This window comes from Heloderma suspectum, chromosome 2 (genome assembly GCF_057233095.1).
Source record: "Heloderma suspectum isolate Gila_16-S chromosome 2, 16-S_ref, whole genome shotgun sequence".
NCBI classification, from domain to species: domain Eukaryota; kingdom Metazoa; phylum Chordata; class Lepidosauria; order Squamata; family Helodermatidae; genus Heloderma; species Heloderma suspectum.
In genome coordinates, this window is record NC_139459.1 from 366,481,639 (window position 1) to 366,498,125 (window position 16,487).

The 16,487-nt window shown below is 50.9% G+C and overlaps 1 protein-coding gene across 2 annotated transcripts; it reads right to left on the reverse strand.

Moving 5' to 3' along the window:
- Positions 1 to 92: 92 nt before the first annotated feature.
- Positions 93 to 13,799, reverse strand: LOC146355896 (uncharacterized). Of its 2 annotated transcripts, XM_084830714.1 has the most exons (6): positions 13,647 to 13,799; positions 11,634 to 12,122; positions 11,388 to 11,514; positions 6,577 to 6,647; positions 6,084 to 6,210; positions 93 to 4,364 (listed from the first exon to the last, which is right to left on the reverse strand). In XM_084830714.1, exons 1-6 carry the CDS (start codon positions 13,665 to 13,667, stop codon positions 2,659 to 2,661), a joined length of 2,541 nt encoding a protein of 846 aa, XP_084686840.1. In that variant the 5' UTR covers positions 13,668 to 13,799; the 3' UTR covers positions 93 to 2,658. The 2 variants fall into 2 exon arrangements, with proteins under 2 accessions (XP_084686840.1, XP_084686841.1); XM_084830715.1 differs by lacking the exon at positions 11,388 to 11,514.
- Between the last annotated feature and the right edge of the window lie 2,688 nt (positions 13,800 to 16,487).

The window sequence follows — 16,487 nt, forward strand, 5'->3', positions numbered from 1 at the left end:
TCTTGCCGGGAGGCTCCGAAGGTCTCGGCGGCTTCCGCAAGTCCGCCCCGCCCGGGGGACTGAAACGTCGCGGGGCTTGCGCCCGAGGGGCTCCGCGCGTTTCACCGGTCGGGAGTTTTAGTTCAGGATCAGCTTTCGCTTTGCCGCCGCCTCTCCCCCGGCCCGGCCCGGCCCGTGCTTGTGTTTTCTGGTAAACACGGGAAACCCTTCCGTGTCCTCCTGGGCCTTGAATTCGCGCGCCGCTTCCTTCTTCGCCTGCCCCGGCTGCTTGCTTCCCTCATCCCGCCCCTCTCCGAAGGGCTCTCGCTCCTTCCCGCCCCCCTCCCGGCTCTCTGGGTACCGGTTTGTGTCTCTGCTGTACAGTAACCTGTCCAGTAACCTGGGTGAATCCCCAGGACCCCGGGCAGCTCCCTTGGAGGTGGGGGCAGCCGCTGTCCCGCGCCCCGGGCAGCTCCCTTGGAGGTGGGGGCAGCCGCTGTCCCGCGCCCCGGGCAGCTCCCTTGGAGGTGGGGGCAGCCGCTGTCCCGCGCCCCGGGCAGCTCCCTTGGAGGTGGGGGCAGCCGCTGTCCCGCGCCCCGGGCAGCTCCCTTGGAGGTGGGGGCAGCCGCTGTCCCGCGCCCCGGGCAGCTCCCTTGGAGATGGGGGCAGCCGCTGTCCCGCGCCCCGGGCAGCTCCCTTGGAGGTGGGGGCAGCCGCTGTCCCGCGCCCCGGGCAGCTCCCTTGGAGGTGGGGGCAGCCGCTGTCCCGCGCCCCGGGCAGCTCCCTTGGAGGTGGGGGCAGCCGCTGTCCCGCGCCCCGGGCAGCTCCCTTGGAGGTGGGGGCAGCCGCTGTCCCGCGCCCCGGGCAGCTCCCTTGGAGGTGGGGGCAGCCGCTGTCCCGCGCCCCGGGCAGCTCCCTTGGAGGTGGGGGCAGCCGCTGTCCCGCGCCCCGGGCAGCTCCCTTGGAGGTGGGGGCAGCTCCTGTCCTGCGCCCTGGGCAGCTCCTTTGGCGTTCTGACTGAACCCTGGAGCGGATCCACCACCCCACTGACATGGGAGGCATCAGCCTCCAAGGGGGCAACCTTGCCCCCTCTTTTTCGTTAGAGGATTGATTATCCTCGGGAACTGTTGCTTGGAAAACTGTGCAGTCCAGGGGCAAGGGAGGGCGACTTGAGGACCCAGCTGACTTTGGCAGGAGAACCAGTTTCTTCAGGGTCGCTGGGCAGATCACCCCCGGCTGGCTCACAGGAGCAACGAAGGTGCCAGCAAGTGCAGCCACAAAAGAGCGGGAGGCGAGGGAGGTACCTGCCTCTCCTTGGGTTCTCCAAGGAAAGCCGTCAACCCTCGAATGCCCTTCTGAGCTTTGTATTAGCGCTGGCCACAAATTGATATGGCCCCTCTCCCCCCAAAAGCAATTCCCAATTCCTGAAAGCCAATATATGCTCCTCTCCCGTGCTGACTTTCCCGGGAATAAGCACCATTGGAGACAATGTGATTTACTTCTGAGGAGATGTACGTATATACTCCTGGGAGTCAGCATGGGAGAGGGGAATATATTGGCTTTTGCTATACATGTCTGCTCAGACGTAAAATTGTCTTCAATAGTGCTTACGCCCGGGAAAGTCAGCACAGATGGTGGGCGAAATCGGATGCTAGGTAGACTTCAGGAGCCAAGATTGCTCACACAAGGAGAGAAGCAGCATCATTTTTTGCTGCTCTTGCCGAGTTGGTCTGCAACAACCCACAATCAAATTGTCATCGGGGTTCGGATGACATGACCACCCATCATGGGTAAAACAACACCAAGAACAAGCTATAGGTTGTTGGGGTAGCTTATTGCTCAATAATAAGCAACCCTGAGGGAAGCGGTCTGGGTTTGGATGACATGACAACCCACGCTGGCTGCTCACCCGCATTGGGTTGTTGTATCGTGCAAACCTAGTCACTGTGTCAATTGTAAGCACATTCGAATTGCTGTATCTGTAGCAATTCTTATCATACTGGTTTGAGATTTGGCATAATTGTAGACGTAATCAAGTAGATTCCAGTATCAGAGACAGTAGCCCTATGTACTGTAGCTGCTGGGGAACATGGGGGGGAGGGCTTTTGCACTCATGTCCTGCTCGTGGGTTTCCTGTGGACAAACAGAAGGCTGGACTAGATGGACCCTTGGTCTGATCCAGCATGGCTCTTCTTTGTTCTTATGATCTTAAAAGCCAAGGCTCAAATAATTAGCTCAAGGTGTCATTTTTATAAGCAATAACATTTTGAGGTTTATCATGCAGGAATATTTTTTTCTATTTGCCTTACCCAAGGGAACAATACCTTCCCCCTTTAATGAAGCATTGTCTTGGTTTTGCTAATAGCACATATTTATTCGGTATGGGAGTATGTAATTTTTTGTTCTTAATGCTAAAGAAATTATGCATGTAACTGAGAAAATACATTCCCCCCCCCCCCATATTCGGAGAATGTTAATGGTTTGCACACTGTTGTATTTCACTATGTACTGATACAAGGGGAAATATGCTTTATTGAAGTCTCTTTCTTGTCTTAGCTGTAGTGCACCAAGAGACACCTTGGTTGTCATCCCTTTACACAGTATATCTCCTACATGGGTCCTCCAATGTGAAATATGGGTTGGCTGCAAATTAATCTTATTCCATACTCAAAAGTATTTCTATGGTTTCTCCCCTCTGTGAGTTCTTTGATGAGAAGTGAGATTCTGATTGTTACTGAAGCTCTTTCCACACTCCAAACAATGATATTGCTGCTCCCCTGTGTGAATTCTTTGATGCTGAGTGAGAGTTATCCTCTTACTGAAACTCTTTTCACATTCAAAGCATTTATATGGTTTCTCCCCTGTGTGGGTTCTTTGATGAGAAATAAGTTGTGTCTTCTGACTGAAGTTCTTTCCACACTCTGAACAATGATACGGTTTTTCCCCTGTGTGAATTCTTTGATGATTAGTGAGATGTATCTTCTGACTGAAGCTCTTTCCACACTCCAAACAATGATATGGTTTCTCTCCTGTGTGAGTTCTTTTATGTTGAGTGAGAGTTTTCTTATGACTGAAGGTCTTTCCACACTCCAAACAATGATATGGTTTCTCTCTTGTGTGAGTTCTTTCATGAGATGTAAGAGTTTTCTTCTCAGTGAAGCTCTTTCCACACTCCAGACAATTATATGGTTTCTCCCCTGTGTGAGTTCTTTGATGAGAACTGAGATATCTGTTCTGGCTGAAGCTCTTTCCACACTCCAGACAATGATATGGTTTCTCCCCTGTGTGAGTACTTTGATGACAACTAAGAGTTTTCCTCTCAGTGAAGCTCTTTCCACACTCCAAACAATGATATGGCTTCTCTCCTGTATGAGTTCTTTGATGAGAAGTGAAAGTTCCCCTATGCCTGAAGCACTTTCCACACTCCAGACAATTATATGGTTTCTCCCCTGTGTGAGTTCTTTGATGATTAATTACATACTTCTTTTGACTGAAGCTCTTTCCACACCCCAAACAATGATATGGCTTCTCCCCTGTGTGAGTACTTTGATGACAAGTAAGAGTTTTCCTCTCAGTGAAGCTCTTTCCACACTCCAAACAATTATATGGTTTCTCCCCTGTGTGGGTTCTCTGATGAGAAGTCAAAGTTGCCCTGTGCTTGAAGCACTTTCCACACTCCAAACAATGATGTGGTTTCTCCCCTGTGTGGCTTCTCTGATGAGAAGTGTGATTACTCTTCTGACAGAAGCGCTTTCCACACTCAAAACAATGATATGATTTCTCCCCTTTGTGGATTCTTTGGTGCCGATTGAGAGTATGCTTATTACTGAAGATCCTTACACACTTTAAGCAGTGATATGGTTTTTTTATTCTGTGACTTGTTTGTTGCTGAGTGAGAGTTATCTTCTGACTGAAGGCCTTTCCACACTCCAAACAATTATATGGTTTCTCCCCTGTGTGAATTCTTAGATGAGAAGTTTGATTTAACTGTTGATAGAAGCTCTTTCCATACTCCAAACAATTATACGGGTTCTCCCCTGTTTTTTGACGACAAATGAGATGCATCTTCTTACTAAAGCGTTTTCCAGACTCCAGACATTGACGTGGTTTCTTCAGTGTGTGAATTTCGCAATAAGCTGTATTGTTTGCTTCAGAATTGAACGTTTTCCCATGCATATGGCACCTATTCTTTTCCTGTCTTTTATGTATTTCTTCTTGGATTGTGATATCATGGTGGCCACTGCCCTGAGAAGCAAAGGAATTCTCCCTCCTATTCCAATTTACTTCAGTTTTCCTTCTCTGCTCTTTGTAATCTTTACCTCTGCCTTTTATCGGTGACATCCTACACAGTGCTCTCTTATTCTCCATTTTACACCTGTCAACTTCTGGAATGAATAAAAGAAATCAGCAAAAGGCTGGGTTAGCAATGAAACCCCAAATAATGGAGCATTTCAATTACTGATTTTGATACAAGGAAGAACTGAAAACAGATGAGATGTAGTTCTTAGCACGTGCGTAACTGCCTCTGTTGACTGGCAATAACTGACTGCTGGTGTGGTACAATCAATTTGATTTTGACTATGAAAACCTGGGTTCTGCTTTCAGATGAGAAATGAAATGTACTGTGTGTTTCTGGGCTAGTTTCCCACTCTCAGCCTAGTTGACCTCGCAGGGTTGTTGTTAAGCTGCTTGTTGTAGGACAGGTACTGCAGAAATCAAATAACACTTGGCAGCCATGGTCACTTTAATGAATCCAAGATGGGCAAAGTAACAGCAGTGATCTTACCCAGGGGCTCTCCGTTTACCGCCCTTCTCTCACGCTCCCCCTCCCCCTGGCCTTTACCTTTAAAAATAAACTTCTTGCCAAACTTCTCCGCAGCGGCTGGGTGCTGCTAGCACTGTTGTGGCCCTACTAGGCTGGAGCTCCTGGCAGCTTAGCCCCTTCAATTTCCCAGCTGTGCATGTGTGAGAGTTCGCACATGCTCAGAGCATTCCTGCTTCTCCAGAGCCTTTCCCTGGACCAGAAAGGCTTTGGAGTCTGCCAGGCAGTGCCGGCACCCCTAATTAAATCTGGCCCGGTAGCGAATAGGCAGCCAGTGCAGTTCCCTCAGCAAAGGACTTGCATGCTGAAAAGGGGCAGCTCCCAACAACAGCCAAGCTGCTGCATTCTGCACTAAATCCAGCTTCCGGAGCAGCCGTAAGGGAAGCCCCACATCGAGCGCATTGCAGTAATCTAGTCTTGAGATGACTAATGTCTGTACCACCGTGGTCAAGCTATCCCTGTCCAGGAGAGGTTGCAACTGGTGAACCAGGTGAAGCTGGTAAAAGGCACTCCGAGCTACCATGGCCACTTGGGCGTCCAGCAACAGTGATGGATCTAGGAGTACCGCCAAACTACAGACCTGATCTTTCAGAGGGAGTGCAACCCCATCCAGAACAGGCAATGAGCCTATCTCCTGGACTTGGGAACCACTCACCCACAGGGCTTGCCAGGATTCAGTTTCAGTTTATTGGCCCTCCTCCAGCCCCTTACTGAGTGTAGGCACTGATTCAGGACTGGCACAGCCTCTTCTGATTCAGATGTCACAGCAAAACTGAGTTGTGTGTCATCAGCATACTGATGGCACTTGGCTCCAAATCCCCTAATGAAAAATAATAAAGCTCCCAGCAGCTTCATATACAGTAGATGTTAAATAACACTCCTCCTACCATATCTCCTTTCTTTGCCTAGAAGGAAGTCTTTCCCTTCCTACCTTCCCTGCATGACGGAGCTAAGAGAAGCTCCCCCAGTTTTTCACTCTTGGTAAATAGTAGGAGCCATGATTGTTTTAAGTTATGTTCTTTAAGTAAGCTTCCAGTTTTAAAAGTATTTCTTCTCCAGACCCAGTCTCGTGTTCACCAACCACCCTCTGCTATCATATTTGAGGCCAGTGTCTTTAAGCTGTCGTCTTAAAATGTTTTATAATTTGATGATTTTAAGGTAACATAATGTATCTTATTTAAATATAGGAAATGTGTCCCAAAATTGTAATATTATCTTCCTCAATGCTATACTGCATTTGGAGGCCAACATTTTCATTAATCAGGCAAACAGGGAGCCTTACCGAGAGAGGCCACAATCCCACAGGTCTCCTCCGTGATTTGCCTGTGCAGGGCTCTCTGGTCAGGATCCAGCAGTGCCCACTCCTCCTCCGTGAAACACACAGCAACCTCCTCAAAAGTCACCAGAGCCTGCATGAAAAAAGAAAATGCTTCATTCTCAAGGATAACATGAAGTGAGGTGCCTGGGTATTATCCTGCAGGATTGAAACTTGCTTGCTGTGAAAACCAGTTGCTGGGGGAATAACAGCAGGAAATGGCTGTGGCCCTCCTGTCCTGCTGGCGGGCTTCCCAAGAGGCATCTGGTCAGCCACTGTGAGAAACAGGATGCTGGACTAGAGGGGCCTTTGGTCCCATCCAGCAGGGCTCTCTGTAGGATCCTAGCTTTGCTAGAAGCAAACAGAAGGAGAGATAGAGATTCTGGCCCTGGGAGGTGAGCAGGGGACGGAGGCACCCAGGCTGCTCCCTGCCTGTGTTCTCAGGGATCTTTCTGCCTACCTGATTCAGTTCCACTCCGTCACAAAGAAAAAGAGATGGCTGAGAACTTATTGCCGGTGTCATTCCAGCCCCTGCAGAAAACAAAGGTGATGGGAAGTGAGTAACACATGTTTGTGTCAGAGGTTGAGATCACCCTCTTAAACTCCTGGGAATTAAATCCCTTGAAAACAATAGGACCTGCAGGAGAAGCCGCCACCACCGGGGAAGAGGCCTGCTGCTGGGCCTGCTGCTGTCACCGCCGCCACCAGGCCTTCCCTGCAGACTTCTGCCTGGCAGAATGCCAGTCCCTGCAGGACCAGGCCCCCAGGTACCGAGCCAGCTGTGCTGCTTCCACCTGCCCCTCCCTGGAGGGGCTACATAAGCTGGCTGGCTGAGGTGGCCTGGGAGAGCCAGGGCCTGCAGGAGAAGCCACCACCGCCTGGAAAAAGGCGTGCCTGCTGCTGCCGGGCCTGCTGCTGCCGCCACCACCACCACCACCACCAGGCCTTCCCTGTGGACTCCTGCCTGGCATTATTTTTAAGGGGATTTTTAATTGTTTTTTGTTTTTTTCCTGGGGGATTTTGTTGTGGTTTTAGGGGTGGGTAGCCTGCCTGATAGGCGGGAGCGAGGGGGCATGTGTCCACCTGATGGAGGCAGTGGGGGGAGCGTTGGGGGCCAGAACATACCGAGGCTGGGTGGCAGGCACTGGCAGAGCGCTAGGGGCAGGCCATGCCAGGTAAGGGGAACAAGGGAGAGATGTGTAGTATCTGTCCCCTGCTCCGGGCCTGTCCAGAGCCAAAGGATGGCTGGGGGAGGCGTGACCCCATCTTCTGGCCTTTGTTTGCTGTTCTGCAATGCCAGGTCTGTTACCCAGAGCAAGAGGCGTCCTGTGGCAAACGGGTTTTGTGGGATCGGTTCCAGCTTCTTCCTCCTGATGAAGTGGACAAGGTGCTTTCATCTGTAAGGCCGACCACCTGCTTACTTGATCCTTGCCCATCTTGGCTCATTATGGGCTGCAGAGAGAGACTGGGTGAGGGGATCAGGGCGGTGATGAACGCCTCCCTTGAGGAGGGAGTGATGCCATCAGCCCTCAAGGAGGCAGTGATAAGACCGCTCTTAAAGAAGCCCTCCTTGGATCCTCAAGTTCTGAACAACTTTCGCCCAGTCTCGAATCTGCCATTTTGGGGCAAGGTGATTGAGCGGGTGGTGGCTATGCAGTTGAAGGCACACTTGGAAGAAACTGATTATCTAGACCCATTTCAGTCGGGCTTCAGGCTTGGGCATGGGACAGAAACGGCCTTGGTCGCCTTGGTAGATGATATGAGGAGGGCTCTGGATAGGGGTGAATGCTCCTTCCTTGTTCTCCTCGACCTCTCAGCGGCTTTCGATACAGTTGACCACGGTATCCTCCTGGAATGCCTGGAGGGGTTGGGCATTGGAGACACTGTACTGCGGTGGTTCCAGTCCTTCGTCTCTGGCAGGTACCAGAGGGTAGCACTGGGAGAGGAGGTTTCAGACTGGTGGCCACTCACTTGTGGGGTGCCACAGGGTTCCATCCTCTCCCTGATGCTATTTAACATCTATGTGAAGCCGCTGGGGGCTATCATCAGGAGGTTTGGGGTGCAGTGTCATCAATATGCGGATGACACGCAGCTCTACCTCTCATTCAAATCTTCACCAAGGTTGGCCGTAGAATCCCTGTCCAAATGTCTGGAGACGGTGAGTGGCTGGATGGGGAGGAATAAGCTGAAGCTGAACCCTGACAAGACTGAGGTACTTTTGGTGGGAGACAAGAGGAGGCTGGGGGATGTTGACCTGGTGTTGAATGGGGTACGACTACCCTTGAAAGACCAGGTCTGCAGCCTGGGGGTCATTTTGGACTCCTAGCTGTCCATGGAGGCTCAGGTGTCAGCTGTGAGCCGGACAGCGCTGTATCAACTCCATCTGATACGGCGGCTGCGCCCCTTCCTTCCCGACCATCTGCTCCCATCGGCCGTACATGCCCTGGTCTCCTCTCGTTTAGACTACTGTAATGCGCTCTACGTGGGGTTACCCTTGAAGACGGTTCGGAAGCTGCAGCTGGTACAGAACGCGGCGGCTCGCCTGATTAAAGGCAGCCACCGACGAGATCACATCACTCCAGTGCTGAAGGAGTTGCACTGGTTACCAGTTGTTTTCTGGGCCAAATTCAAGGTGTTGGTTTTGACCTTTAAAACCCTATATGGTTCCGGCCCAGCCTATCTTAAGGAGCGCCTCCAGCAGCACCAGACAGGCCGCTTAACAAGATCAGCCTCGGATGGCCTTCTCCCTGTCCCATCAGCCAGGACAGCTAGACTGGTGGGGACGAGGGAGAGGGCCTTTTCTGTGGTGGCCCCCACTCTGTGGAACTCCCTCCCTAGGGAACTCTGCCATGCCCCCTCTTTAATGAGCTTCCGTCGTGCATTAAAAATGTGGTTGTTCAGGCAGGCATTTGGGGTGGGTTAGGGTATTTTAGAAAATGTTTTTATTGTAGAATTTTATTGTTTTAAATAGTTTTATTCTATGCTGTACATCGCCCAGAGTGGCTGGTTGACCAGCCAGATGGGCGATTTATTTTATTTATTTATTATTAAATTTATTAAAGGACCTACTTCCCAGTCAAATGCATAGAATTGCACTGCAAGTGAGGCAAGTCTAAGTACCTCTGGGCATTACAAGATGTCTTATCTTTAATTTGCATTTTGATAGTTCAGTTGGCAAAAAATGCATATTTCTCCACTTGGGTTTTTGGACGCAAATCAAACTGTTGGTTTTAACGTATGAAGTCTCCAAGTGTTGAAAATTAAACATAGGCTGAGTTCACATGCCACAGCAGATGATCAGGCATACATTGGGTTGTTCTGTCCTTCCTTCCCCCTCAGTCCTCCACCCAGTATCCCAGGTTGCACAGCAAACCTATCTTGTCTGCCTGTCTTGTCCCCCACCTTTCTCAGATCGCAACCCCATTTTTGTTCCCAAGCTTTTAAAAAATTCTTTTTTCAGCCCCCAATTTTTGCGCAAAAGGCCATAATATATATTTTTTTGGCTGCAGGAATTTGCGTGAATGTGTTTGCACATTTAAAAAATTATTTGTTATGTCAGCATTTCACAGTTGCACAAGTGTGCACTTGTGGCTATGAAATATATATAGCCTTGTCTTGTCGATGCCCTTGTATGTTTCAGCTGTCAAAGGGAACAAAGTGCAGTATGACAATGAAGGCCATCGCTACACCACAAGATATAGCAATGGCCACCAATCTGGACGGCTTTAAGAGGGGGTGAGATACATGCCTGGAGGAGAAGGCTATCAAAGGCTATTAGTCTCTGTGCTACCTCCAGTATCAGAGGCAGTGAGCCTATGTACACCAGTTGCTGGGGAACATGGGCAGGAGGGTGCTGTGGCACGTGTGTCCTGCTTGTGGGTTGCTGGTCGACAGCTGGTTGGCCAGTGTGTGAACAGAATGCTGGACTAGATGGACCCTTGGTTTGGTCTAGCAGGGCTCTTCTTATGTTCTTATGAAACATACAAGGGAATTGACAAGAGGAGACTGCATATAGGGTAGTTCGACCTCTGTTATCAGGTCAGGAAAAGGGGAGATGATGGGCCACTTAGCTAAGAGATCCCCAGGGTTTTAAGCATTGAGCTGACATTTGGGGGTGCCCTGCTTCCATTCCATGCTTCCCTGAGTCTCCAGCAAATCCTTCTAAGAGCAATTTAGGGTCCACCCCATTTTCACAGCTCTCCCCTCCACTGGGGTTACTGCAAATGAGAGCTGAGAAAATGGGGTCGACCCTAGATCTCTCTTAAAAGGACTCGCTGGAGACTCGGGAAGTGCAGAATGGAAACAGGGCACCCACAAGTCTCAGCTCAAGATGTAAAACCCTGGGGATCACCCTGCTAAGTGGACAATCTTTTCCCTTTTCCCCCGACCTGTCACAGTCAACAGCTGTCAAACTACCCTATATGCAGTCTCTTCTTGACAATTACCTTGTACGCTTTATCCCACAATTCTTTCCCTTTGACAGCTGAAACATACAAGGGCATTGACAAGACAAGGCTACGTATATTTGACAGTTGCAAATGTGAGCAACTGTGAACATCCAATTTAAACAAAAATTAAATTACAAACACACCTGTGCAAATTCCAGCAAACCCCCCCCCCCAATATTATGGCTATATTTGTGAAAATGTCAGGGGCTGTATTTTTAAAAAAATGTGGGGGTTGTTGAGCTAGTGACAACCCCTCCAAAGTGCCATTTGGGCATTGTTGGAGGGGCTGTCACTGGCGAGGGGGGCTTGAGGCAGCATGGGTGGGCACCACTGGGAAAAGTGGTAGGCATTTCTGCTGCTCTTGCCGAGTAGTTCTGTACCGAATCGTGTCAACCCACAATAGCATGGCTCTGCTGGGTGTGGATGACACGCCAAATCATCATGGACAAAACAACCCCTACAAACAAGCCATGGGTTCTCAGGGTGGTCTGTTGCCCCCAAACAAACCACCCTGTGGGAAACAGTCCAGGTTTGGACAACATGATAATCCACCGTGGTTTCTTATCCATGATGGGTTGTCATGTCATGTCATGTGACTCCAGTCAATGTTTTGAATTGAATTGCATCTTCCCCCAGATAATCCACCATGGTTTCTTACCCATGAAGGGTTGTGACGTCATGAGATCTCAGTCAATGTTTTGAATTGAACCGTATCTTCCCCCAGAAAATTAAGTGGAGGGTGTGGGAAGCAGACCAAGGACCACTTCCATACTCCAGAGAGTGAGACCAGGTTGAAATACACCCATCCCAAATTAATGCTTACCTTGTAAGGCAGCACATCCATCACCCTCCTGCCTAATTCCCATTTGTGGGGGGCTCTGTCTGGTGTCTGATGGAGCCTTGTTAGCTGCAGGGAAATCAGGCCCCAATTCTGTAAACAGACTCTGTACCTGAAACAGCAATCAGGATCCAAGGCATGGGAATAATTAGAAAAGAAATGAGAGAAGCAAAAATGTTGGGGGCGAAGTATGGGACGTTCATCCTGACCCCCGGGATGAAACGCTCTCACCTGCTGCTCTTCTGGCTTCCTGTCCTCTGCCTGGCTCAGGAGGAAGCCTTCTGCCAGGGCCACCGCCTGGGAGCTGGTCTCCGCTCCACACTCTCTCACCCAGCTCGCCATCTCCACAGGCAAGATGGTTAGGAACTGCTCCAGGATCACCAGGTCCAGGATTTGCTGTTTCGTGTGTCTCTCTGGCTTCAGCCAGTCATGGGAAAGAGTGTGGAGTTGGTTGCAAACCTCTCGGGGGACCTCAGCCTTCTGGTAGCAGAACTGCCTGAAACGCTGGAGCTGCACCATATCCTCACCCAGGTCCTTCTGCACCGTTCTTTCCCAGAAATCCCCACTGCACATGGTCTGAATGGCATCAAGGTCTCTTCTTCCTTTAGGGCCACTTGAGTTTTGATTCTCCATCTTTGATCCGCGTTCCAAAAAACCTTCAAGGGGGCCAAGGAAACTCTTTCCTCTTCTGTATCTGGGCCAAGTGGTCCTATTAAGGCTCTGTAAAGGCAGGACACGGTTCTGCTAAAGAATTGTTATACTGTCAAGACGAGATGAAATGTGCAGGATTCCACCTAGCGAGCAGTTCTTGCAACAGAAGGAAAATCAGGAGAATGCCAAGACTCAAAGAGAAACTAGAGACTTGGGGAGGATCCTTCACCAGAGAGCTACTGACCAAAGTTCTTTATTTGCTTGAGAGTCAGAAGATGTCTCTTCTGCTCCTCCCACACAGATCTTTCTCTAATCATTCATCCCCCTAAAAGAACATTCCATCTCTTTGCCTTCTTTTGAGGCCTCATCTGTTATTCATTCACGCCCCCAGCCACACATGCTCTCCGTGGCACCTTCTGCTGCTGCCATCTTCTCCTTAAGCCTCTGTTACACTAAATGTCCTTAAAAGAAATCTTTGTTGATTAGTTATCTGATTTTTAAGGGTCAATGTGTTAACCAAAAGAATTCACATATGCATAGAAGCTAGAAATTCTGAGGAATACATACATTTTTCTTTTGTTTAGACAGACTTCGTTTTACATTAAATAATTTAAAGACCCATAATATTTCTCCTTGGTTTTGTGAGGTATACTGCCTCAGCAGATGGAGGCTCCATTTCTTATGATCATAGCTAGGACCTGCTTTACTGGAACAGAACAAACATTCTCATAGGACATCCTGTTTTTGAGGAGACCAGCAGTTTTGTGCCCCACAGAACCCGGGATTCACCAGTTGTGCTCTGTTGAGGTTTACTTTTTTCCTGCTCAGAATGTTTAGCACCTCTTTTTCATTCCTTTTTATTCCCCCCATCCCGTATTATTTATTCATTCATTCATTCAGTATCAGCCTCCTCCTTGTCTTAAGACTGGCATCACAAGGCAGGTCCAAGATCTTTTGCCACCTTTGGCAAAAAATTCCACAAGTGTCCCGCTGTTGCCCTCCAGTAGTAAAATGTCAGTAGTAATTTAAAAAAGTTCTGCCCTTTCAGGCGTCCCCAAACCAGCTGCCGGATGGCAAGGCTGGCCTTGTGTGGCACCTCGTCCCCCTCCGCCCACCTTTGGTTGCTTTTGTCAGTCCGGCCAACCCAGCAGAGAACGAGGGCAGCGTCTCAGCCACAGGCAGAATTGCATCGGGGGACCCACATTTGCGGAGGGGGGAGCAGTGCTCGATTAACGGGGGAAGGATTTTAATCAACGCAGAGGAGTTTAAGCAGTTTGATAAGCTGACTCAGTGTCGCAGTCCTCCTCTAAATCTCCCCCTCCCATTTGCCAAGTCAAAGGGGGCTCCTGCTCTGCTGAGCGGAGGAAAGAGGGGTGCTCCCTGAGACTGTGGCGGGAGCCCCAAGTGGATCAGCCGCAGAGATCGCCTCCCTGTGGGGTGACGGGGGGGAGAGTCCAGCTCCCCTCCATAGCACGAAATCAGATCCCCCTCCAACACGATGAGGCTGAATTTGGGCATCCCCCCTCCCTCTCCTGCCCTCCAGCCCAGGGAACCCTTCGCCCCAAAGCACCAGGCGGGCGGGGCGGTCCTCACCTGATCCCACCCAGGGGGCATCGATGCAACACCTGGAGGAAGCTGAAAGGCCTCTTTCCTCTGGAGGAAGAAGGCGGGACAGGAAGGGCCTTTTTTTTGGGGGGGGATGCATTTCCTGTGGCGGGCACGGCCCCCCCCTCCCCCACTCCCCCACTCCCCTTCCTCCCTTGGCCTCTATCTAGTTGGGCCCCTTTAACCCCTAGTTGCGCAAGCAGCAGGATCCGTTCTCTGCATCTCTCCAGGCAGGGCCGGGGAAACACCTTGCATTGCACCACGTCGGCTTGGGGCTTCCCCTCGGCAATGACGTCTCTCTTCTGTGCTGGATATTTTCTCTTCTTGCTGAATGGAACTGGTCAGCCAGTGGGTGTTTTGTCTTGTCACCCCTGGGACAGGGGAGCCATCTTGGAGCCGACAAGGTTGGTGGCAGAGCCAGGCCAGCATCATCTTGGTTCAGAGTTAAACGGCCTGAGCCTACTTGGTGTTTGCAGTTGCTGGCCTAAAAACCACCTGCCCCGAACAGCAGTATAGGAATACTGAAATGATGCGTGTGACTTGCTTAGGGGGAAAAATCCCAATCTAAACAGAATTAAAGGCTTTGAGTGTCTGGTTTACTTTCTGAAATGGACTTGTTACCTGCTTAACTCCTTTGTCTTGTTGTTGTTCTTGTTGTTCGGTCGTTCAGTCGTGTCCAACTCTTCATGACCCCAATTTGGCTGGATTGTATCCCAAGTATGAATATTACATTCAGTGTCAGCTCTTACAGTGGGGGTGGGGAGCTCTCAGGCAAGAGGGGCTCGACTTGCCTCCCCCTTGGACCGGGCCCACCTGCTTGCCAGCCTCCGCCCCCCCGCCCCCCCCCCCCGGGCCCAATCTGCCTAGGAGAAGAGAGCAAGGCGAGGGGAGGCTGATGCTCCCTCTCTCTGCTCTTGCAGCTGCTCCACCCTTCGAAAGGGCCTCAGAGGAGGCCTACAGAGCAAGGGGAAAGAGGAGGAGCTGGGCCAGAGGGCTTGGCGGGAGATCCCTGGTAGGGTGCAGCCTCAACAATTGCCTACTCCTGATTTTATTATTGCTCTTCAGTGACACTGAATCCAGACACTGATGGAATGGCTAATGGCTGTCAAAGATGGTGACGCAGAGCAGGTGGGATTGCGTCTCCTAGACGGGATCTCCCTCCACCCCCAAAAGTGGAGGGAGCAGCCCAGGGGGGCTCCTGTTCCCGCTCTTGCTCCTAGGAATCTGATGGCAACAGCAGCAGGGAGTGCCCTTTTCCCGCCTGGCAGGTGCCTCTGGTAAGATGGCTGCAAATTCTCCTGGAGGACTGAGATCTGGCCTTCGTCGTCCTTGCTCCAGTAACCTCTGCACTGGATTCTCAAAAGCTTTTGATGCAGGGCTGCCTGCAAAGATGTTCCAGAAATGTCTGACTCTGCAGAATGAACTACCCAGGGAGCAAATGACACTGCAGCTAACTCAGCGGGACGGTGCAGAGATCTGCTGAGGGCTGCTGCTCCATCTCCTGCTGTCATGGCCAAAGAAGGGGCCTGGCCAAAGCAGCCGCAGAAGATGCAATGCAGCCTGAGGTGGGCAGCAGCTGCAGCCCCAACACAACAGGAGCTGCAGGAGCACCCTCCCCCACCAACAAGAGATTGGGCGGGGGGCCTCTCCGGAGAGGTGCCAAGGCCTGAATGCCATCCTCTGAGGGGTCCAGCCTCAAAGAGGGGCATTGCGAGGTGGCCTTCGGCTGCCCATACAGGCCATCTCCAGTGCCGCCTGGCAATGCTTTGAAGAAGAACCCCTCAAGCATGGCACTCGGGCCGGGTGCCTCTCTGCAGAGGCCACCCAGCTGAGGTCTCATCCAGGGGACTCTCCTAGAGCAGATCTCTCCTAGAGATCTGGTGGCTGGCATCTATGACATAGAATCATAGGGTTCGAAGAGGCCTACAAGACCATCGAGTCCCATCCAAGTACTAACCAGGGCTGACCCTGCTTAGCTTCCGAGACCAGACGGGATCGGGCGCATCCAGCCCTTTGCTTATCCTCCCTGTACTATGTCTGAGGCCTGTGTGTTTAAGCTACTGCCTTAAAATCGTGTTTAATCATTTGATGATTTTAGTATACATTAATGTTTCTTTTTTTAACATCAGCCTCTGAGGGTCACGTCCTGAAAGGCAGCCTCAAAAGAACAACAAATGGTAATATTATCTTCCCCATTATTCAATTTGGAACCCATCACTCTCATTATCAGGAAAACAGGGAGCCTTACTGAGAGAGGCCATGATCCCATGGTTCTCCTCCGTGATTTGCCTGTGCAGGGCTCTCTGGCCAGGATCCAGCAGTGCCCACTCCTCCCCCGTGAAGCACACAGCAACCTCCTCAAAAGTCACCGGACCCAGGAGGAAAACAGAAAATGTTTCCTTCCCAAGGACAATGTAACATAAGCTGGCTGGGAAAAGCAGTTCCTGGGGGACCAACAGCAAGGAAAAGCTCTGGCCATGCTGTCCTGCTTGTGGGCTTCCCAAGAGGCATCTGTTCGCCCTCTCTGAGAAACAGGATGCTGGACTAGAGGGGCCTTTGGTCCCACCCAGCAGGGCTCTCCGTAGGATCTTAGCTCTGCCAGAAGGAAACAGCAGGAGACAGATGTATGCTGGCCCTGGGAGGTGAGCAGGGGACGGAGGCACCCAGGCTGTTCCCTGCCTGTCTCCCCAGAGATCCTTCTGCCTACCTGATCCAGCTCCACTCCGTCACAAAGAAAAAGAGATGGCTGAGAACTCATTGCCGGTGTCATTCCAGCCCCTGTGAGAGACAAAAACCATGGGAAGCCCAAACTCCTGGGAACTAAGCCAC

Bases quoted from the DNA above. Each gene is read 5' to 3' on its own strand.
- LOC146355896 (XM_084830714.1), bottom strand. From the start codon at position 13,667: ATGCCCCCTGGGTGGGATCAG. The intron at 12,123-13,646 runs GTGAGGACCGCC...CTGCCTTTACAG, and splicing joins TGCCCCCTGGGTGGGATCAG to AGCCTTAATAGGACCACTTG. The intron at 4,365-6,083 runs GTAAGGCTCCCT...TATTCATTCCAG, and splicing joins TGGGATTGTGGCCTCTCTCG to AAGTTGACAGGTGTAAAATG.